The 25147-nt window shown below is 37.9% G+C and overlaps 1 protein-coding gene across 1 annotated transcript in view; it reads left to right on the plus strand.

Annotated features, from left to right (window-relative positions):
- The window catches only part of LOC136875922 (nipped-B protein), a 140503-nt gene that overhangs the window by 39921 nt on the left and 75435 nt on the right, over positions 1 to 25147 (plus strand). The window contains exon 4 of the mRNA XM_068228256.1: positions 1952 to 2114. Coding sequence (XP_068084357.1) covers positions 1952 to 2114 — 163 coding nt within the window. The remainder of the gene's footprint in view (positions 1 to 1951; positions 2115 to 25147) is intronic.

Raw genomic sequence — 25147 nt, forward strand, 5'->3', positions numbered from 1 at the left:
GCCACGCTCGGGGAAAAACCTTGATAATACGTTCGTGGAAGACTTTGAATTTTATATTTTGATTTTTTACCCTAGGCACATGAAATGTCACGATGACAGTATCGGTTAAAAAAATCAATTTATGACTCTCAGATATGTGATGAAATCTGAGTGATCACTTAGTCAAAGATGATGAAAATTTCACAACATTGGTCATAATAACATCAGCGGTTGATATCTGGAAGAATTGTCGTCTACAGATATGCACATAGTACAGGTCAAACATTAACATTCACATTCATGGTTCATGGTTCATGAGTCATGACATTATTATTACTTAAATCTACATTTATCAGTCAACATGTGCTCCACATTTGAAGAAATTACGTTTCACCAAACGCGTACTCTTCAAATAAAATTCAATAAATGAATTCAATAATTCAATAAATATAGTAAACGATCTGTCGGGATTCTGCCATATTCGACGCTCATATTCATCCTAATTGAGCACACTTTAACATCTTACAACAAGATCAAGCAATATTTAAACTCATGACCCTTACTCATTCATTTAACCCGAGCTGGAATTTTTTAAAATTATTATTATTATTAGATGTGCTAGACATTAAATTTACGTAAGCCAGAGTTCGACAATAAGCCAGATGACACTAACACGCGTGAAATCCAACAATCCAGACTCTGGACTCTGCAGGAATTTTTTAATGTAACTAGAAGGACATTATGTTTGAGAAAATCCATAATCATCTGCAGTATAGTTAGCTGTCATTTTGTGAGTATAATAGATAGTAATAATATTAATAATAAATTTGACTGAACGACACATGAAATTAACCTTTAACATTTGATGCCTAGAGAAAAATTAACATTACAAGCTTTACAATATCAGTGAACTTTGTCCAGACGCATGAAATAATCCCTCCTTATTCATTGGTGTCGGATACTTTGACCTTATCTCAACTTAATTTTAAAATAAAATTTACTAAAGATTTAACTTCCAATAAATCAGATCAACTCAAACAATGGTCACCATAAATATAGTTTTGATAAGCTATCAAAATTTAGACAGTTTCTAAATAATGACTAATTAGAGAACACAGAAGTTAGTATTTTCTGAAGCTTTAGAATTAAGTAATTTTTATTCATACTTGGAAACACTATTGCATCAGTGATATTTTTAAAAAACTGGTCATTATGAAATATCCCAGTCTTATGTGCAAAATCATGAAGACTGTTATTCCTTTTTGGCTCAAATTGTACTTCTGTTGGACTTATTACAAATGTTTACTTGAGAACAAACATGGGGCTTCACTACAATACTACAATAACCAGTCAAAGTAAAAATATTAAGAGCCATTTCTTTTCTAGATTGCACATTATTTTCAAAACTTCTGAAATTTAGATTTAACCAGAAATGTGCTACATCTGCATTTGAAGGGTATGGTTTGTGAGAAATATTAATTAGTATTTCATCTTTTTTCCCCACCAACTGCCAATCTTCATTGTCACCAAAGCACTGTGCAGAAGCATTGTAGACTCAAGTTCACCAATCATAAAAGTAGATTACCTGAATTACAGAGTCTACATTATCTACTTCTTCATGTATAGATGTAGACAATAGAACTTCATGCAAAGACACACAATACTGCCTTTATTAAGCATATCTGTTCCTTAACCTGATAGGTTCATTCTTCCTTCTTGTCATTGAGTAGTTTGCTTCAGTGTTAATGCCTCATGGACTGAACTGTCAGTCAATCAGTGAAAAAACAGGGCCAACAGATTTAGGACTTTTATTACATAGTCATTGAGAATTATTGCTTTTCTGAAGATAATTTGTGTTTTCTGTCCTGGAGTTCAGTGTAATGTTTGGAATATAACCATGGCAAAATATAAATTTCAATATCATGTTGACGTAAGTATAGATACTGAGAAGAAAATTTTATTATCATTTTAGAAAACTAACGATGTACTCTCCTGAGAAGCCTCTCAAGGATTTTGAGAAACTATTTTGCCGAAGGACCCATTCGAAATACAATCCTGAGTTTGTTTTACGTAAATTACAAAAGGATGCTTCATGTGAGGAATCTCATCGAGCCTTGATTAAACAGTATATGAAGGTAAAGTATAATTTTTACAATTACTTTTATAGTTATAGAGCTGATTGTGTTCACTACTATTGGCCTGTCGCAGCAATAGCTGCAAACTTATTTCATGTCTCATTGTTTTGCCAGCATTATGATATGACGTAGCATATGGGTTATTTAGCAAACTTTCAATTGCCTCTGGATTAAGAGAGGAATTTATAGAATTTTCTCAACGAATTCTGTTGGCTAGATTTGAATCTATCACATAAAGCTGGCCGTATAATGCTCAGCAGTTTTCAGTAGGCAGTAAATCTGAAATATATCTATGAATCATCCCCTGAAGCTTAAAACAGTAAGGGCGTAATCCTGGAATGTGGCTACGGTTAGCAGAGAAGGATGCATAGGACATTGTACTATCATACTGCCTTATATGGTTCATGAAACCGTTATCATATAGCATCATACCTGTAAGTACGTCGTTTACTTGAGGTTGTGGAAAATAAACCAAACCATCGCGGGAACAAATATTACCATTTCCGCAGCAAAATGCCGTGCTTGGCAGTGCGTACAGATACATCATTATAGACCTTTATGCCTTTCAGCATTCAGTCTGCAAGCCTCTGTGAATTTACTAAATGTTGCCACAATCCTCTATTTACAACTAGTGCAGTGGCCTCATTTAGTTCTATACCTCTTATCTTTAAATCGTTAGAAACAGAGTCTAACTATCATCATCCTGGCCTCCCTCTACTTCTCTTACCGTCTGTAACAGAGTCCATTATTCTCCTAAGTAACCTATCCTCCTCCATTCGCCATACATGACCCCACTATCGAAGCCGGTTTATGCGTACAGCTTCATCCAACAAGTTCATTCATAACTTAGCCTTTATCTCGAGTGTCCTCCTGCCATTGTTCCCACCTGTTTGTACCAGCAATCATTCTCGCTACTTTCATGTCTGTTACTTCTGACTTATGAATACGATATCTGAGTCCACCGAGCTTCCGTTCCCATAAAGCAAAGTTGGTCTAAATACAGACCGATGTAAATCGTCCAGGAGCTGACTTCCTTCTTACAGAACAGTGTTGATCACAACTGCGAGCTCACTGCATTAGCTTTACTACAACTTGATTCAATTTCACTTACTATATTACATCCAACAAACTGAAGTCATTCCAAAATGTTGGAATATCGATGCCTTCCTCAACCAATTGCTGTAACAGAGATGACCTGTAGTTCTTCTTTAAAGCAGCAATAACGCCTTGGTCCATAGGTTAGAGAATAGAAGTTACATTAGGTGGAAGGTATTTCACGTAAATATCACCTTCTTTAAGTTCACTTTCCTGTGGATGAGAAGGTGCATTGTCAATCAAGAGCACTGCTTTGATTGGCAGTGACTGCTTAATTAGTTAGGCTATCATTTGTTTCACAAAATGATTGTAAAACCAGTCCTTAAATATCTGTGTGTCTATTCACACTGCCTTTTGATGGTAGTACTGCAAAGGTACATTCTATCGTTTAAAACAACAGAGTTTTCTGGATTTCCCTATCACTAATAATTTTAATTTATGATCACCACTTGCGTTAGTACACGCCATAATGGTTATTCTTTCCTTGGATGTTTTGCGGCCTGGGGCTTGCTGTTCTTGTTGCATCACTAATGTTTGGTATGGTAAACATTTCCAATACAACCCTGTTTCGTCTGCATTGTAAAGTTAGACAACTTCTCATTGATTTCTCATTGATTTCTGGGACGATGAGTGATCACAATTAGTAGGTCAAGCTGTTCTTTTTCAATGAATGATTGAAATTCCTGTGCAAACTTTTCAACAGCACCCGTGTTTGCGCTGAGACGCTCTCCGTGAATAACACTTTCTCGTTTTCCGTAGCGTTTCCTAAACCGCGTAAGCCAGCCAGAAGATGTTTTAAAATCGCTTTCTAAGCCAAGAGCATCATGAAAATGTTTTGCTTGTTCAGCACACATTGGGCCGGACACAGGAATACCTTCCACTCGTTTTTTATCAAACCACCCTATCATGGCTTCATCTAGATTTGCATAGTCCATTGTTCTCATTGATTTCCGGGACGACGAACGATCACAATTAGCAGAAAATTTAATGAGGGTTTCCTTTTGCTTCTTCATGTCTTTCACTGTTGTTTACCCACACCAAACTCGCAGGCTAACTTTGATGACACCTTGCCTTTCTCCAGTCTTTCTATAATTTTCAATTTTTCACTGATGGTTAACCTTTTATGTTTCTTTTTTCGACCAGTCATATTGAAAACTCTTACTACTGACTTATTCGAAACTTCAAAAATTCTGCACTCTGTTCACACTTCTCAAGTACAGGAGCCTACAATACACTCACTGCTGGCGCACCTACACTTCACTTGGCTTACAGTTCAGTGACCTGGGGCTGTGGAGAAAGGGACGGTAAATTTCAAGTGCATTCCTCTTTCATTGTCTCTGCTTCCAAGGTTATGGTAATCTGTGCTGTGCCACGTGCAGCAACATGCTCGAATGTTCCCAAGTTTGCAGCATTCTGGCAGCAGTGTGCATATAGGCCTACTGCTACATCTTAGAGTAACAAAGTCCATTCTCCTCAAATATCAGTGATTTCATCTCCATGTATCACATTAAAATTCTTTTAAACTAGGTAGAGATAATTTTACTCAGCGTGATGATTAGTGGGTGTAAGAATTAATACTTTAAAAAATAACTCTCCGAGATCCGCGAATTAACCGCAAAGCGAATTATCCACACACGAATTATCAGGAGTGCATTATATTAAAGTCTCCAACAGTAACACGGAACTTTCCTGTTATATTTACTCCACATCTCTTCAAGACAAGTGATGAATGAATCAGCACATTTAATATTTGGATTATAGCAAGCTAGAACAAGAAACTCTCTATCAGAACCAGAAATTTCAACTAATAACAGATTAAACGGCACATCTGTAGATTTTACAGTTGTTAGGACCTTAGCTTCATAGCACTGCTTGACCTAGATGACAATCCCATCACCCTTTTTTAATGGTCTTGAACAAAAATAACCATAAAAATTGGTAAGTTATAATATATTTCTTCATCTGGATTCAGCCAAGTTTCTGTAATAACTATAACATCCAGCATGTGTCCTTGCACAATGAGAATTGATAATGTTATCCATTTGTTACGTATACTCTGAGCATTAATATATAACATCCTAATTTTGTTCCCTTTATCTTTAACTTCTCCTAAGCTATTTTATTGATTTTCTGTCTTATCCAGTGATTATGATGAATATAATGGTAATTTTTGTTCAACTGGCTAAACTGTACAATTCATGATTCTAATCTGACAATATCATCAATTGTTTAAACACGCAGTTACCTACACATGGCAGATGCCGCCCACCCTCATCGGAGGGTCTGCCTTACAAGGGCTGCACTCGGCTAGAAATAGCCACACGAAATTATTTATTATCAATTGTTTTGACAATAACTACTTGGGAGGTATCATCTTTTCACACATATATTTTCTCATCCCAGGTCCACACATATCTATACCCCTGTATTCTCAGGTCTTTAGCTCTTTTTAGTAGCCCTTCAGCTTTAGGAGTGAGATGATCGTTTATGTAGACCGTGTGGCTAGCAGCATTTATTCCAATTGCTGAGGACTGCAGTTGTCTAATTTTCTTCTTGGCCATCATTGATTCGTGCTTTTTCCACCTGTTGACGAACTTGACGATGATTGAACGAGGAAGATTCTTGTTGACAGATGGGATCCTGTGAACAATATCAAGATCAGTCCTCTTGATTTTGCATCCCACATCTGCACCTATATTCTTAACAACTTCATAAATGTCTTCTCCTTGGATTTCTGGTGCACCGTGTGTTTCCACATTATTTCTTCTTAGGTATTGGTTCACTTGTTCTACGTCTTCATTTGCCTCATCATTGAGCCTGCAGACCTGCTCGTGAAGTGACCGCGTTTACACAGCTCTGCTTTCAAGTCCTCATTGACTCTTCTATTAAAATCAATGCTTTCACACAATCTAGTAACCACTTTCTCTGTCTAATTTCCTTGTCCTTGAGATTTTCTATCTATATTCATTTGCAGACAGATTTCACTTTCTCTACCCTAGGCCTAGAGATACTTAGTTCACTACAGATCAGATAGCGGTCTGTATCGTCAAAAAATCTGTACATTCCTAACAGACTTCCTGAATTCGAAGTCGGTTAGGATATAGTCTATTATGGATCTGGTACCCCTACCCTGCCATGTGTAGCAGTGAATAGCCTTTTGCTTGAAGAATGTATTCGTAACTGCTAAACCCATACTAGCACAAAAGTCCAGCAAACGCTTCCCATTCCCATTAGCTTCCATATCTTCCTCACATTTACCAATCACCCTTTTGAATCCTTCAGTTCTATTTCCAACTCTTGCATTGAAATTGCCCATTAACACTATCCTATCCTTGCTGTTCACCCTGACTATGATGTCACTCAATGCTTCATAGAACTTGTCAACTTCATCCCCTTCTGCACCCTCACATAGTGAATTCACTGAGACAATTCTCATCCTAAATCCTCCAACTGCCAAATCTACCCACATCATTGGCTCATTTACGTGCCTAACAGAAACTATGTTGAGTGCAGTAGTATTCCTGATAAACAGCCCTACCCTCTGCCCTTCCCATTTTAACACCCGTCAAGTACACTTTATAATCTCCTATATCTTCCTCATTATCTCCCCTTACCCGAATATCACTTACTCTTTGCACATCCATTGCATCCTTTTTGGTGACTCAGCCAGTTCTACTTTCTTTCTTCTGTCAGCCACATTAATATTGATAGCTCCCCATCAAATTCCATTTTGTTCACCAAGTTGTTTCCAAGGAGTCCCTCGCCTGCAATATGGGAGTGGGACTCCATTACTCCCATAGGTCTGAGGCTTGCTTAAAATGTGCTGAGCTTGAAAAATTCATGAAACAGGATGCTACCCTACTTACACATATTCCAGGTGAGAATCTCTCCTCTAACAGGTTAGGGACCACGGTGGATTGTATAGTTCTAGCCGCCTGAACATAAGGAGGGCTATGACTCAGAATATGTCCCAGATGCCCACTCCCATTCCATAGCAACTAGTATCCTGTCTCTCAGGACCACTTACTAGGCCACTCAGCCGTTGCCTATGGTTCAAGAACTAGGATGTGACCACAGTAACCCACACCACGTGCCATGTGCCATGTGCATACAGATTTCATATAATAATACTTCCCTGTATAAATCAATGGAGGTTTCATCATGAATAGTGTTCCGAGCCAAAGGATTTCTTTCCCTATTGTGGAAATTATTAACTCAATCATTAGTTAGAGCACTGACATCTGCAGTGATTCGTAAAACAACACACCTTTTTGAGCGTCCTCTCCTAGGAACAGAATACATTTCACAAAAGAAAACCAAAAACTCTGTGCATGTGTGCATGTGTGTCAGAACAGAATAATAATAATTGGCTTTCTGATAGGTAGCAGGATATTCAGTCAAGGTATAAGTAACCATGAAAAGAAAACGGAGATCACATAGGACAGAAACACAGAATATCCATTTATCAGTAATACGTCCTTTCGTCACTGCACTCCGAATTTAACGCAGTGGTGCTTTTGCGACGAAGAAATGATCTAATATGCCATAATGGTGCTGTGGACTAAACATGCCACAATGGTTCTGTTTACCCAATAATGGCAGTTCATTTTGTTCAAAGAAGAAAATATGCAACCAAATATGTGTGCTCCGGACCATTAAAAGTGACGAACAGAATCACTAATTATGTTTATGTTAGGTGCGGACTGTGAGATAAGCAAGCGAAGTTAATTGTATGCACTGAAGGAACCACAAAACCACTATCTGAGAATACTATTTGCTGGTACAATGGCCCTGTGTGTGCGTGTAATGAAATGGCAAAGATTGTGCATGGACTGCACACTTCCGTGGCATTCGATGGAACATGGCAATGAAAGATCGGCAGATCACGCAGACACATATTTACAGACTCACACAGCCATCTACCAGGAAATGCAGTTAAATGAAATGCCCACAGCATCGTATTTTGTGAATAAATGACTATTTGAGTCAAATAAAGGATATTTTGAAATACTGTATATCCTGAGATGGATTTTTTTCTGTTTCTCGCTTATTAGAACCAACATGGAGCGACAACTCACATTCTTATGAAAACATTATTTCACAGAGCCATCTATTGGAGTAACATAAAAAGTTTTCATAGACCACTTCCACAGAACCCTCTGTCGAGATGGCATAAAGAGATCAGCGGAGACAACTTTCATAGAGCCATCTGCCAGCTCATGCTGTTAATTGCAATGACATAGGCATCTTATTATTTGAATAAATGACTATTTTACCCAAGTAAATGACTTAATGAAATAAGTAATCTTTTTATAGTAATCCTGAGATGGAGACCTTTCGTTTGATGTATAACACATAGGCATCAATATTGCAATTTTCTCACAATATTGCGTTTCTCGTTCAAATTATATACATAGATTCTTACTAAGTAAAAGAATATTCAAATTTGTTACCACATTGTAAAATAATAATAATTGTTATTATTGTTTTTACTAGGTTTTGGAAGTTTATGACCTAAAGTACCAAAACGCAATCAGTGATATGAACCAGAAACATTTAATCATTCAACATTCATTCAGTATCCTAGCCTTGAAGTGCAGTTCTCGCTCGGTCTTCCGTTTAAAAAAAATTTTAAACCCGAAGTATTAGCATGCTTTATGCTATCTGTTGGCGTAAGTTAGAAGTCACTGCTTAACAGGAAGTATATTGAGTTCATTATCGTATGTACCTCTTAATCTTCTTCTCTGCCAGCATTGCACATCACAACCCTGTGCATTCTCAGGCTGTCGAAAAGAAATCTCCTTCAAAAGTCACTCAGTTCTTTTTGTACTGGCAGAAGCTCCTTTCTACGTCACACAATGTCACAGGAGTGTATTTAAACATAATCAGTTCACTGCTGTTTAGCTGTGGGTCGTGTTTGCCACCACTAGTTCTCTAGTTCTGCACATTGTTGCATATCCCTTATTTGCACTCAGTACCTTACTGAGTTTGTTCTGCACCGTACCTGACACTGTATGTGTTGTTTATTCTGCTTTGGATACAATGTCCTTTACTATTCCCAATCTCTCACATAATTCTCAACCAGCAGTTCTTAGGTGAGAGACAGTTTTCAACAGATCTCATATCAGAATATCATAAGGAATTCATGATAAGTTCTTCTGAACAGGTTTGCTGTACATTACTGATGAAAAATTGATGTTCATCCGCATTGATCCAGGTATAGTTCTAGGCAGGGTTACCAGACATCCGAATCTGATTGAACATGTCCTGATTTCCAGGTATAATTTCTTTGTTCTTATGAATCGAGGTGGGGTGCAAAAAGTCTTCAATTTACTTAGTTGTAATCTAAAACAATGCACATCATAGTACTACAATTTTGATGGAAGAGAGTACTCGGGAACCTATTTGTACTTTTATTTATTTTAATTAATTATATTGGTGAATTTGTGGTTGGACACTTTCATATTATTATCTGTATGATTAATAAAGGTAATCTTATGAACAACCTGGAAAACATCCACATCGTTCTTGATAAATTGGAAAACGGTGAAGAAAATCTCAACGAAAACAACGAGCATAAAAACATCTTATATGAGAATATTAGCAAATGCTTAGAATGGGTAGACATGAAACAGACTAGACGAACAAGAGATATAATCAAACACGACATCGCAGAAGCACAGCCCAATCTCCCTCCTCCCTCACATGTTATTTTAGATGACGATAAAACTCTACTTCCCTTCTCTCCAGAGCTTTCCATGAACTGTCAAACTGTATCACATCGTTACTTCACCAGGTCGCGCTCAAAGACAGACCCTCTAGACAGCGCAGAATAAACATCTTTTCCAAACAAGAACGAGAGGCAAGATGACCTATTCTGATGACCTCCATTTTTATCAAAGGAGTCTCCAAAGAACTTTTATTTGTGCTTATTGTCAATGTTTTTCTTTTCAGTTCTTTATTTATACAGCTGAAGAGGACCACTAAGTGGTCGAAACATGTCCTGTAAGTTTTAATTTTATTCAATTTTACCTGAGGCATTAATAAAGTATCGATTAGGTGGTTATTTATACTTACTTCTTGATTAAACATTGATACGGTCATGAAATGGACAACTTGTAATCTGCTTTGTCCAGCGCAAATCTCACATGGAGTGACCTGAATTTGAATCATGGAACCCAGCGGTGAGAGGCCGGTGCACTGCCACCTGAGCCATGGAGACTTTAAATGTTTATCTATTTTTAGACCCATATATTTAACACTTACCCTGCTGATCCCTTAAATGTTGTTCCTCACCTGTGTGCTGGCTGATTTCCAGAATTTATAGTTACATTCAGAATGGCGCAAAATGAATGTGGTTTGAGTTGCAAATAAATTGAAAAGTCCATTCGATTTCCGAATCTTTACACTATAAGTTTAATAAATTTCAAATACGATTGAAAAAACTATTGCAAAAATATACTGCAAAATTACATTTTGTTCAGGAAGAAAAAAATAACAATTGTAAAATCAATTATGCTTGCACGACACTGTTGAAATAAATATCAATAATCATTTAATTGATATAACACACTACTTTGAACTTAAAACCAAAAATGTCACTTTTCATATGCACTACAGTTTGGTAAATTTTGAAACAAGGGGTGACACAAAGTCCAATGTCACAGTCAGTACACTGATATGAAGTGTCTTTTCTCCCGGCCTTGCCCGTGCAATGTTTTTCCTTGTCACTACCAACAATACATCTTCTCTGTGCCTTCTTTTTACCTTCAGAAAGAGGAACTCGGTCTGGAAAATATTTTTATGTGATCTGAACTATCTTCATACTGGAGGTGCTAGGTTCAAATTCATTGACTGCAGACAGCACTAATCTTGAGCAAACTTCTTGAATAAACTGGGAGGTACTGAGTTTCTTTGCTTTCAGACTGTTGTGAACAATACAACCATTCACCATTGTCATCACAATGAGATGGAAGGCTAGTTTTTTTCCACCACTTCACTGTTTTATGCTCGAGCGTCCCATATGATTATAACTGCAACAGCTTGATTACACAAATAAAATAGTAATAATAATAGAGTTATGAAATTGAAACACAGTAAAAGAAAATCTTAAAATTCAACAAAAGCGTTGCAGCACAAAATATAAACAAGTTAGGAAACATGACAACTACAGAATGGATATGGAAAGCGGCATGGAACCCTGAGAGGTAATGGAACGTAGCCTTTTGCGAAGAAAGAAAACGTAGAGGGTAATTGCCCTTGGATTACACACATTTATTTTAAGAAAAAAGGAAACAATCAACACTCATAACAATAAAGAACAAATCAAAACCTCAAAATAGAAAGATCTTTACAAGGAAATTTAGGATTTAACTGCACCTGCAGAAATGCGCAGTGCACTAAAAGAAATTTAATCACTTAATTTGAATTGAAAGAAAATTATCCAGCGATACATTATGATTAAATATGGGCTAATCACAATCTACACACAAGTAGAAATAGGACTAAACACAGAGGTACAGAAAACTTGCATCACTAGCTAAAAAACTTCAAGTAATTTGCATAGATTTTCGATATTTATGTAAGGTGACAGAGAAATATGGGGAGGCGACCCCGTAGGATAGTTACATTATAAATTACAAGGTGAAGGAATGAAAAAGGTATTGCCTCAGAAACAAAGGTACAAGATCTTTGCTGAAAAGCTAAATCATTTCGGCAAATTTAGCGGTGATCCTACTTTGCTCCCATAGAAGGAGCAGTGTAATTTTTTAGAAACAAGAAATGGTGCAGCCACCAAAGAGAACCAATGAGAATTTAAAATTTACCCTCAACTTTCACATTCACCAATTACGTTAACTCTTATTATCTCCAATCAAAAGTTTCTTCTTTCTTGCTGATAATAAATATTCCAGAAAAGTCTTAGTATACACAACAGGAAACATGCTTCCAGAACACCATTTCACAAATTTTGACAACAACAAAAATATTAAAATTCACAGATAAATGATAATTTTGATACAACACATAAAAGGAATTTCTAAAACAGAATTCTTCCAAGTCCAAAGGTCCAAACAAAATAAAATCTTATACAGCAACAACAAAATTAATTTTGTAAAAAATAAATTAAGAAGTTTCAACCAATTCCCATAGCTCTCTTAATACTGCCACATGATAAGTGTTGGTTGAAGAGGTCAACACCAGGCTTATGCAGATTATAGTCATTCACTGAAATAGGTTTAGATTTTTCCTGGCCCCGTCTTGTCTTCACGTTTTGCATATTAGCAGTGTGTCTGCTACTTAGCATCCAAACATCTCGCTTGGCCTTCCACCGTAGGGCAAGAACATTTTTCTTGTGGCGAAATATGTGGTCACCGTTCTTCACTTTAGCCTCCAGTAGTGCCTTGGGAAGTCCCTTCCTCAACTTCATTACAGTGCCTTCTACCCCTGTATTCATCTCTGCTAAGTCTTCTACAACAGGTGCACTGGTGTAGAATCAGTCAATATATACAGTGTGACCTTTGTTGGCTAAATCACCTAGTAACTGTTTGACAATATCAGCGACATTGTTATCAAGTTGCGCGTCCTTTCCGTGGTACACCTCAAAGTTTTATATGTACCTCGTACTCAACTCGGCCAGGATATACAATCTGATACCATACTTATTTGGCTTCTGGGGCATATATACAGTAATTTGAAATATATCCTACCCCTAAATGGGCACATACCTTCATCAGTAGTTACGGATTCTCCTGGGTAATTTGTCTCTCGAAATTTAGCGAATAATTTACTCTGGAGAGGCCAAACTTTATGCAGAGCATCCTATCCTAATTTGCCTGTCTGACTGGTATTGTCAGATAGGTGAAACATGGAGTGAATGTTCAGAAACCTGTCCCTGGATAATACATTAGGACAAAAATTACAACTGAAAACTGGATCTGTGCTCATGATTCTCTATCGTCAGATGCAGGCTAATACACATGTGTAATAAAATTGCAAGAAACCTTTTCACCTCTGCAATTATAACAGTGCTTCACTGCCTAAATCACAAACTCGGGCTTAAATTATTTTGCAATCAAAGTTTATTCAGTCGTTGACGTGCATATAAATTAATCTGCTCTTTCACTGTGTTCATCATGTCCGTATCGATGAAGTGCATAAAAAAATTGATTGGCTCACAGGACTGGTCTAAGCTGATGTTTTGTTCCATCCCGCTAAGTCCGATGTAAACCATAATATCTGGTCCCGCTGTCCATTCACGATCACCCGTACCTACAACACCTGTTGCCCGCGCTCTCTTCCTGGAACGAATGGGCGTGCCGGCAGAAGTAGAAGGGAGGACTGTCTCTTCGGTTGCGTCAGATTCAGAATCTGTAAAGCGAATTATAACCCCAAAATATACTAATAATAGGATAATCGCCAAGTTTTTGCGTGAGAAGAATCTGTCCACAAAGAAAGGGAAAAATCTAAGGAAAGGAAAACAGATTTGACCTACCTGAACACTTGCATCGTTTGCTGAAAGAGCTAAATCACTGTCGCTGTTTACAGATATATCACTATCAGTGTCACCCGATTCATCTAAAAGTTCCTCTAATAACTCTTTTATCTTTTTCTGAGCCATGTCAGTCCAAATGAAGCTTAGCACAAGCCACGCACAGAACAAACAATAACAAACAACTTTACGAAGGAAGTTCCTTTCACGAGTTCACTTGCCTTCGAACAGATCGATATTCTTCCACTGAACAACAACGTGGTGCTATCTACCAACAGTACGTGTAAAACGCAAAGTATTATCATAGGAAACTCTAAATTATTACATGTAATAAGTAATATCAATCCTCCTATCAATGACATTGCTGTACCGTACCTTAAAAATGTAACTTATCTTGGAATCTCCATCAGTGGGAATCTGACCTGGAATGAACACATAACTAATGTATGTAGAAAGGTTCATGCAGCTCTATATCCCCTGAAATGTCACAAGAATTCTTTTCCTCAAAAACTTAAATTAAAATTAATCCAAGCACTACTATTCTCAATTTTAGACTACTGTGATATGGTACTAGTCAATCTAAATGCTGAACAAGCTTTGAGACTTTGTGACATGATGCTCATATTACACCATATTTCAAAACATTGGGATGGCTACGCATAAATGAACAGAGGAATTTTCACCTAATTACACATGATTACCAAGTGCTCTCGGCGAACACTCCTACCTACCTATCTTCTCATTTTTGTTTCCTTTCCTCATTCCATGAAATTAGTACCCGTTCTGGTACCCTACTTGAAATTCCACTAAATTGAATGAATTCCTACAATAATTCCTTTTTAGTTACTGCATCAAGACTCTGGAATACACTTCCAATGGATATTCGGCACATTACTTCCTCTCATAAATTCAAATCTGCCTGCCAATAGTTTTTCCTGGGAACATAAACTGAGATGTGTGAGTCATTGTGTATACGTTGTGTGAAAGGGTTTTTCATCTGTTATGCACTTCAGTCATTATTCTCATTATTACTATATTTCCTCTTTATAGTATTATTAGTATTGTCACACTAATTGCCGTACTGATTTGTAACTTAGCATATCTGTCCGTAGTATTATTTCTTTGTAGAATTACTATGTCTTACTTTTATGATTACATTTTTAAATGTTATTGTTTAAAGTGGTTAAGTGTAAGAGAGGGCCATAAGCCCTAACTTTGCCACAAATGTAAGTCAGGAATAAATAAGTAATAAATAAATATGTGCAACTTCATGCATACTGGTATCCACACGGGAGTGCTAGAGCTGTAATATTAAGTTTGTCTCCAACACAAAGCGCGAGAAATTGAACAACATAATATTGCGCTCGCCACAGTTTTAGATAGTTACCTTGAAACATAATAGTACGGCTCCTGCGCTCTAAATGTTAAGGTGATCGACCTCACTTATTTCCAAGATTTTGGAAATGATGGGTAGAATGGATATAGGTCTATAGTCCCCTGCATTACTTGCATTCCCTCCTTTGAAAATTGGAATGACTTCAGCAATTTTTAGGGCCTGCGGTATGACGCCACTTAATCTTTGAATGATTAATATGTTTTTATACTTGGCTTAGTTATTATTTCCGGAGGTGCAAAGGCGGCCGGGCGTACAGCTAACCACTCTACCCCATCAAGTGCCGAGGTTACGAATAGTGGAAGCCTTTACCTTCCACCGCTCCAAGGGCCTTCAGGGCCTGTACGGAGATGACTTTGCTTTGCTTTGCTTAGTTATTATTGTATATTTTGTTTTCTTGATGTTCATAGTTAATTTATTGATAATGAGCCACTTGTTTATTGCGATTATGTCTTCTTACATGTTATCGATTACTGAGTCCACTTTGTCACCAGTTTAGAACACATTTTTATCATAAGTGTGAAGCATAATTACACCTTTTAATTTTAGATATATTGCCGGGCTGAGTGGCTCAGACAGTTAAGGCACTGGCCTTCTCACCCCAACGTGGCAGGTTCGATCCCGGCTCAGTCCGGTGGTATTTGAAGCTGCTCAGATACATCAGCCTCGTGTCGGTAGATTTACTGGCACGTAAAAGAACTCCCATGGGACTAAATTCCAGCACCTCGGCGTCTCCGAAGACCGCAAAAGTAGTTAGTGGGGACGTAAAGCAAATAACATTATTATTATTATTATTATTAATTTTAGATTTTTATTTTATATATGTAAGTAGTATAATACAGGGATTCTGCGGCCTCCTCCCGCGGGAAATTTGAATTCTGGCGGGAAATTTGAATTCTGGCGGGAAATTTGAATCTTGGCGGGAGATTTGAATTTCGGCGGGAGATTTGAATTTGTAAACAAAGCCACGTGCTTTTTGACAGCTGTCATCGACAACAACGCATCGCTAACCTCACTGCTGCCATCTTGACGGGCCTAAACCTCAGTAGTGCCAACTTAACCTAACTAGCGTGAGGTAAACAAAGCCACGTGTTTTTTTGACAGCTACGTGCTTTTTTGACAGACAACAACGCATCGCTAACCTCAGTACTGCCATCTTGACGGGCCTAAACCTTAGTGGTACCAACTTAACCTAACTAGCGTGTGGTAAACAAAGCCACGTGCTTTTTGACAGCCACGTGCTTTTTTGACAGCTGTCAACCGCCATCTTTAATCACCGTGCTGCCCTCTTTAGCTACTTACCTTTGAAATGTGGTGGCGGTAAATTCCACGTGCTTTACAAACCCATGTGATTTTCTGACAGCTGTCATCCGCCATCTTTAATCCAGAGAGAACAGTGCTGCCCTCTATGTGGTGGCGGCAAATTCCACGTGCTCTTGTTTGGAAACAAATCAACATGCTTTTTTGACAGCTGTCATCCGCCATCTTTAATCACCGTGCTGCCCTCTTTAGCTACTTACCTTTGAAATGTGGTGGCGGTAAATTCCACGTGCTTTACGAACCCATGTGATTTTCTGACAGCTGTCATCCGCCATCTTTAATCCAGAGAGAACAGTGCTGCCCTCTATGTGGTGGCGGCAAATTCCACGTGCTCTTGTTTGGAAACAAATCAACATGCTTTTTTGACAGCTGTCATCCGCCATCTTTAATCACCGTGCTGCCCTCTTTAGCTACTTATCTTTGAAATGTGGTGGCGGTAAATTCCACGTGCTTTGCAAACCCATGTGATTTTCTGACAGCTGTCATCCGCCATCTTTAATCCAGAGAGAACAGTGCTGCCCTCTATGTGGTGGCGGCAAATTCCACGTGCTCTTGTTTGGAAACAAATCAACATGCTTTTTTGACAGCTGTCAACCGCCATCTTTAATCACCGTGCTGCCCTCTTTAGCTACTTACCTTTGAAATGTGGTGGTGGTAAATTGTACGCGCTCTTGTTGGAAACAAACCAGCAATTTCGTTAGCTGTCATCCGCCATCTTTAATGAACAGAGCACCGTGCTGCCCTCATGTGGGGCAATTTCGTCATCCGCTCGCATACCCGCAGTGACGCATGTTTAGACTTGAACACACACATACTACTGTTCAAAACTTATTACAACTTGAACTGCATACTAGTGTTCGATGTTGTTGAACACTGCATTGTATAACTAGAATCGAGCACTGTTTAGAAAGAAAAACAAAATATCTTCTCAACATACTTACTAACTGCTCTTCTTCCTCTATTAAGCTACATCTCTATCGAACGTGCATTGCAAAAGCAAGAGTATTGCAAGTTTAGACTTGAACACATACTACCATTTATAGTTCGATGTTGTTGAACACTGCATTGCAATCAAACACTGTTTAGAAAAAGAAGTCTCTTCTCAACATGAGCTAGACAATAACATACTTACGAATCTGCTCAACACCTTCTTTCTTGCTTTTCTTCTTTGAGTAATAAACAAAAACTCTATCTTGCGAATAAGGAGCGGGAGGAAGGTAATACCTAACCTAAAATAAAAAAATATGCCAATTCTACATTATTTATTTACATCTTGTATGTACAAGTTTTATCTCGAATCGTTTTACCCTAGTGATGTTTGCGTACTTCTCGATGCAATTCTTGTATGTACAAGTTTAAACTTGCCGTACTACGCTCTCAGTGTACCTCTCCCTACAATATGTACAGTGAATTGTGATGTAAGACAGCGTAACGTAAGTACACACCTCTAGCATAACGTTTACACACACATCTGCTTTATGTAAAGTAGTACCGATCAATACTACTATGCCCCCAGGCTAGAGTGTTGGTAGAATTTGGAATGACAAACCGTTTGCAATCATCGCTATTAAGGGCTACCTTACTAATTAAATGAGTGTACAACTGGTGCTTCTTGCTTCTAATGACAGACATTTGCTTATGCAAAACAGGTGGATTACTTTTAATGCAATTGTTATAGTTTTCAAAACTTAGCTGATTCTGAACGGCATTCTTTTTAACCCCCTTCAATCTCTTTATTTGTAATTCATTTAAGAGTTTTATGCAATATGACTTGGATTTAGTACCTACAAATGAATCGATAATATTCCCAGCACATTCATCTTTCATTTTACCTAGAACCTTTTTGTTCACTAGCGGTAGATGATATTGATTATTTGCAGGATAGTTACTTGTATCAAACCTACCCAAGTCTGGCTTTATATCATTGTAATAGCCATCAGTTTTGATTTGATAAATAAACGAATCGGTATCTGTGTAGAGCAATTGCGCATTATGCTCGTACTTCTTCATCATATAATCGTAATGGAATTCATACATGAGTGTTTTAGCCAATTCAAGTACTGCAAAGCCGACGTAGGTAGGTTTGTCATACTTAACCTTAACACGATTCATCTGTATAATAACTAAATTCTCATGTATGATGGTGCAGCTGTGGAAATTTGGTTTACTTATTAAATAGTTAGCACCATACCTTTTCTTAATATTTTACCAGTTTGTAATCAATTTTACATCAACGCGTTTGTCAACATTTTCCATAGTCTTACCAAACACACTGTTATTCATGAGCTTGTAGAAATCTTTTTCAAACTCGTTAACCGCATTCGTTCTTAAATTATTGTTCAGATCGATATATGGCTTTAGCCACGGTGACTGATTAAATTCTAGTACGCGATGAATTTTGGATAACTCCAAACCATGTTGCAAACACTGTTTTAAATTTCGGTAATGAATGATATACTTAGATTTATCGCATAAATTAGCAATGAGCATCTTCGTCGTTGATGCGATGTACGGGGGCTTCATATTTTCAGGGCAGAACGGTAGGTCATTATGAGAAGTGTGTAACTCTTTAGGATACTGTAAGTCAACTTCGAGGAAATAGCCTTTATCAGCTTCATCGCCTCGGGCGTGCAGCTGTAAAGCATCAATTTCGCACTGCGTTAGCCAGCGGAAACCACTCACCGGTAGATGCTGACTCATCGCCCACCCATACTGATTATTAGCATCGAGATAAACGATATACTGAGATTCCTGACTAGAATCGAAACTCGGCATGCACTTATTATTTGCCTTGGAATACCGCCCGCTGCACTGACTTAGACCGCCTCGAATAGATGATTTTATAAAGTGCACCATATCAATATCAGTTAGCAGTTCCAAATTCACCTGCGTGTATTTTAACATCGCGTCCCAACTTAACCCAGGCGCAGTAAAATACTGACATGGGTCAAGCCTGTAGGTTTTCTTGCAAACACAGCGAAAATTTTCAAAAACATCAGCTAACAAAAGTACATCTGTCTTTAAATATAAATCGGAGTATTCACCCAGCGTTTGAATGTGGAAGTGCTCCCAGATATGTTGTGCATGTAAATAGTCATCATCACTAATATCTGCTGAATTCAGCGAGCTGTAAAAGGATTGTTTCGATGGTAAGGCACGTTCTTCGAGGCGTTCTAAGCAGTCGAGATATTCATAACAAAAAACACCCTTACACCGAAGTAAATTAAACTGCGCTTCTTCGGGAAAAACGCGTCGAATTTCCGTAAATTGTTCAGGCTGTAAATGACTAGAAAGTTTATCGAGGCTACTCGCCATAAAGCGAAACGAGTCAAGGAATCTCAGTTTTATAGAATGCTCAGCATCTACTTTTACAGACTTTGCAAACGCAATGTACCGCTCTTTATTCTGAGGGATTATATCTACTTTTTCATCTGAAGCTCCAAATTGTGAAATGATGAAATGAGAGTCGTAACCAGATAAGTTATGAAACATTACAGGGATAAATTTAGGAACTCTATACTTAAGATTACAGCTATAATGAGCGGCACATCTGTAGAAACAGTTAAATGATCATGATCAAAAACTTTAGGGTCATTTTCGGAAAATTCCCTATCACAAATGCTACACTTTGTAGCACGTTCATGATCATTTAACTGAATTTCGGTGAGTGGCTTCATAGGAATATTACTATTTAGAATACGGCCAAGACGAACTGCATCACTTTCAAGTCTTTCTAAAAATACTTTAGCAGCATCATGTCCTCGATACAGCTCTAACTTGTTAAGCGTACTATCGTAACTACACTTGATGTAATACGCGAAGCTATACGGGACATGCATATGCGTAGTATTAGTGAAAGAGTTGTCAGGATTAGGTAAGCATGTGTTGCATGGCGTGAGGATAGCTTCAAAGTCTGCATAAATCACGAACGGTACCCACATCTGCTTGTGAAAATTTGTAAATTTTAAAACATTATTGCCTGTAGTAGGTATCTCTGTACGTACATGATTGCAGTCATTCTTGGAATGCTTCGTTAACTGATCTTCAGTTCTAAAATACTGCAAGCATCCATCACATAGCCACTTTTTACACCTTTCTTTGGACAACTGACTACCAACAAGTCTACTCAGATTTTTAATCCAGCAAAAGTGGCTATTCTCACTGTTTTCAATATAGAGTAAGTTAACATGAGTACTCTTCTTATGACATGTATAATACAGAGGACCTACTACAGACTTTTTCTCTACACCATACACATTAATGCTAATGTTATTTAGTTCCTCAAAGCGCTTAATATCCTTTATCTGCACGGGAAATTCTATACTATCGAAATTTAGTTGCGTTGAATAGTGTGGATACGATGATGTTCTCTTAGCTACGTCTGATTTCGTAGGATTTAAAGCCGACATCACCGCCCATGCAAAACATGCTTCATCATTGTTTTGGATGTTTACAACAGCTTTTCTTTGCTGAATCCATGTCGGCAGCTCGATGTACGATGAACCTCGCATGGGATTGTACTTATTGATGTTAACTTCTAGATACATTATTTCAACTAAAGCCCACCCTGATTCCTTTTCCTGAAATTCCTCGCTCTTAGTTGAAATAATGTTAGAGACATCCCTAAGTACATCACCAAAATTAGTCGACTCACTTATGACAAAATTCTTCGTATTAAATGATTTAATGTCCGTTATTTCGGATTCATCCGTGCTTTTAATGTACAAGGCGAAAAGTTCAAAATTAACTTCAAATAAATTATGATTGGACAAAGATTTAGCAAGAAGCTGTTGTACATCCGGTTGAACGCAATTTAAAAAGTTTGAAGTGCTCTGAAACTTTTGACTGGTGCGAATTCTGTAACTAGCAATCCTACTTTTAAATGCTGTATTAATTTCCTCGATGTTTGCGTTACTACCACTTCTACACGCATTATTCTTATGTGCATTACTCCGTAAGTGTCCCTGAAAATGCGAAGATGGTACATCAGTGTTACAGTGCTCGCAGTGAATAGTTTGAAGTTCATGATTTTTTCTAGGTTTTTTACTACTAGTACTTTCTACAGCTACATCAGTAGCTGCACGCTTTTTCCCTACTACTACCTGAGGGCAAGTAGATATTTGGTGTACCTCTACTAAGTGAGCCTTGTATCGCTCTACGTTAGCGAAATACACACTACAAACTTTACATAAAGCAGATGTTATGCTAGGGTGTTTTGATTTCATATGGCGCATGAAGTTATCTCGCCTTGTAAACGTTACATTACATTCCTCACAGCAGGGGAACATCTGAAAAGAGAACGACCAATAGAGATTAGGCGGAAGTTACGATGTTCTGAAGAAACCAAGTTTCAACGTATATAGGTCGGACATGGCTGTGAGTTTGAAATTATAAGATTAACCTCTTCTATAGCATGAGGATTGAAGAGAACGACTATTTATGAATAGACTAAAGTTACGATGTTTTAGAAGAAACCAAGTTTCAGCCTGTTGAGGTCAGACATAGCTATGTGTGTTTGAAATTATAAAATTAACCTCGTCTATAGCATGAGGATTGAAGAGAACGACTATTTATCAATAGACTAAAGTTACGATGTTTTAGAAAAAACCAAGTTTCAGCCTGTTGAGGACAGACATAGCTATGTGAGTTTGAAATTATAAAATTAACCTCGTCTATAGCATGAGGATTGAAGAGAACAACTATTTATGATTAGCTTAAAGTTAAGATGTTCGGAGGAAACCAAGTTTCAACGTATAGAGGTCCGACATTGCTGTGAGTTTGAAATTATAAGATTAACCTCGTCTATGACATGTAGATTAAAGAAAATAACTATTTATCAATAGACTAAAGTTACGATGTTTTAGAAGAAACCAAGTTTCAGCCTGTTGAGGTCAGACATAGCTATGTGCGTGTTTGAAATTATAAAATTAACCTCGTCTATAGTATGAGGATTGAAGAAAATAACTATTTATAGACTAAAGTTATGATGTTTTAGAAGAAACCAAGTTTCAGCCTGTTGAGGTCAGACATAGCTATGTGCTGTTTGAAATTATAAAATTAACCTCGTCTATAGTATGAGGATTGAAGAGAACGACTATTTATCAATAGATCAAAGTTACGATGTTTTAGAAGAAATCAAGTTTCAGCCTGTTGAGGGCAGACATAGCTATGTGCGTGTTTGAAATTATAAAATTAACCTCTTCTATGACACGCAGATTAAAGAAAATAACTATTTATCAATAGACTAAAGTTACGATGTTTTAGAAGAAACCAAGTTTCAGCCTGTTGAGGTCAGACATAGCTATGTGCGTGTTTGAAATTATAAAATTAACCTCGTCTATAGCATGAGGATTGAAGAGAACGACTATTTATCAATAGACTAAAGTTACGATGTTTTAGAAGAAACCAAGTTTCAGCCTGTTGAGGACAGACATAGCTATGTGTGCGTGTTTGAAATTATAAGATTAACCTCGTCTATAGCATGAGGATTGAAGAGAACGACTATTTATCAATAGACTAAAGTTACGATGTTTTAGAAGAAACCAAGTTTCAGCCTGTTGAGGACAGACATAGCTATGTGTGCGTGTTTGAAATTATAAGATTAACCTCGTCTATAGCATGAGGATTGAAGAGAACAACTATTTATGATTAGCTTAAAGTTACGATGTTTTAGAAGAAACCAAGTTTCAGCCTGTTGAGGTCAGACATAGCTATGTGTGCGTGTTTGAAATTATAAGATTAACCTCGTCTATAGCATGAGGATTGAAGAGAACAACTATTTATGATTAGCTTTAAAGTTACGATGTTCGGAAGAAACCAAGTTTCAACGAATAGAGGTCAGACATACCTTAAAATCTTCGCACTGCAGACTGTTACTCGGATGAATAAAATGCGTGCGTTCAAGCCTGTAACTCGAATGATAATATTCTGGTCGTACCTAAAAGAAAAGAAGAAACATATATGGATGTAGTGTAGGTTTCATCAGCTAACCTAGCTATCTTTACAACTCAAAGTTCGAAAACATACCTTAAAAATGCATGTGCTGCAGACTGTTACTCGGATAAATAAAATGCGTACGTTCAAGCCTGAAACTCGAATGATAATATTCTAGTCGAATCTAAAAAGAAAAGAACAAAATGAATGTAGTGTAGGGTACATCAGTTAGCCTAGCTATCTTTACAACTCAAAGTTCGAAAACATACCTTAAAAATGCACGTGCTGCAGACTGTTACTCGGATAAATAAAATGCGTACGTTCAAGCCTGAAACTCGAATGATAATATTCCGGTCGTACCTAAAAAGAACAAACATATATGAATGTAGTGTAGGGTACATCAGTTAACCTAGCTATCTTTACAACTCAAAGTTCGAAAACATACCTTAAAAATGCATGTGCTGCAGACTGTTACTCGGATGAATAAAATGCGTACTTTCAAGCCTGTAACTCGAACGGTACCTAAAAAAGAAAAGAACAAACATATATGAATGTAGATGTCAATTACCTAGCGTAGAAGTTGCTTTGCAAACAGTAACTAACAGTTCTAGCTTACCTTAAGATAAAGGCTGAAGAGTAATATTCACAGCAGACAGTACTTAGACGGGGGTGTGTACGTAATAAACGCATACAGAGAACTGTGAGCGCTTCACGCAGACTGCAGCGAGTAAATATGCTGCTTGTTACCAAGCGGATGTGAAAATCGCTGACAACTGCAGTACAGTCGGAACGAAGTGTTTATGCAACAAGAGCTCTCCTGAGGGTCTTACACTGAGTTCTGCAGGCTGACGTATTTAAGCCGGAATCGAACCTCCTGTTGATGCCGAGGTGTCAGAATTTAAGAGTTCTGCAGCGGATCGAGCCTTGGAAAGTTAGCGCGCGGTCCTCGACTTCTGGACTTAAACGGGAGGATACTAAGCTACATCCGCGGTATTCCTTACCTGTAGGCACTTAAAGGTATTGAGCTAAAACTACATTTAGCTAGATCATGTAATTACACGTTATGACGATCGCGCAGGCCCCTCGCCTAGCATTTGCTATTTTTTACGGCTTCCAACAGTAGGAGTTCGAACCCGCTATCTTCCGAAGTAGCGAGAATGATTGAAGAGTGTTGAGGGTGATTCATTTGTCGGATGGAGGCGTTAAGCTGTGTGCAGGCTTCTTCGGTAGGAGTAGGCTATGTACCGGTACCGGGACATCTAGTTATAAAACCCGCTACAACAAATTTATCGCGTATACTGCGATTTAAAATCCTAGTCAGGAAGGGTAACCGGTCGTAAAACTATGGTGTATGATCTAAGAGGCGGGGTGTGCAAAAAAGCCAGCATTAAGTACGGGCTGTTGATGGGGACGTTAAACCTTGTGCAGACTCCTTCGAAAATGATTTTGAGTACAAGACGTTGATGGTGATTCATCCGTCGGATGGAGGTAATAAGCCTTGTGCAGGCTTCTTCGGTAGGAGTAGGCTATGTGCCGGTACCGGTACAACTAGTTATAAAACCCGCTACAACAAATTTATCGCGTATACTGTGATTTAAAATCCTAGTCAGGAAGGGTAACCGGTCGTAAAACTATGGTGTATGATCTAAGAGGCGGGGTGTGCAAAAAAGCTATCATTAAGTAAGGGCTGTTGATAGGGGGCGTTAAACCTTGTGCAGACTCCTTCGAAAATGATTTTGAGTACAAGACGTTGATGGTGATTCATCTGTCGGATGGAGGCAATAAGCCTTGTGCAGGCTTCTT

Source organism: Anabrus simplex, chromosome 6 (assembly GCF_040414725.1).
Source record: "Anabrus simplex isolate iqAnaSimp1 chromosome 6, ASM4041472v1, whole genome shotgun sequence".
Lineage (NCBI taxonomy): Eukaryota > Metazoa > Arthropoda > Insecta > Orthoptera > Tettigoniidae > Anabrus > Anabrus simplex.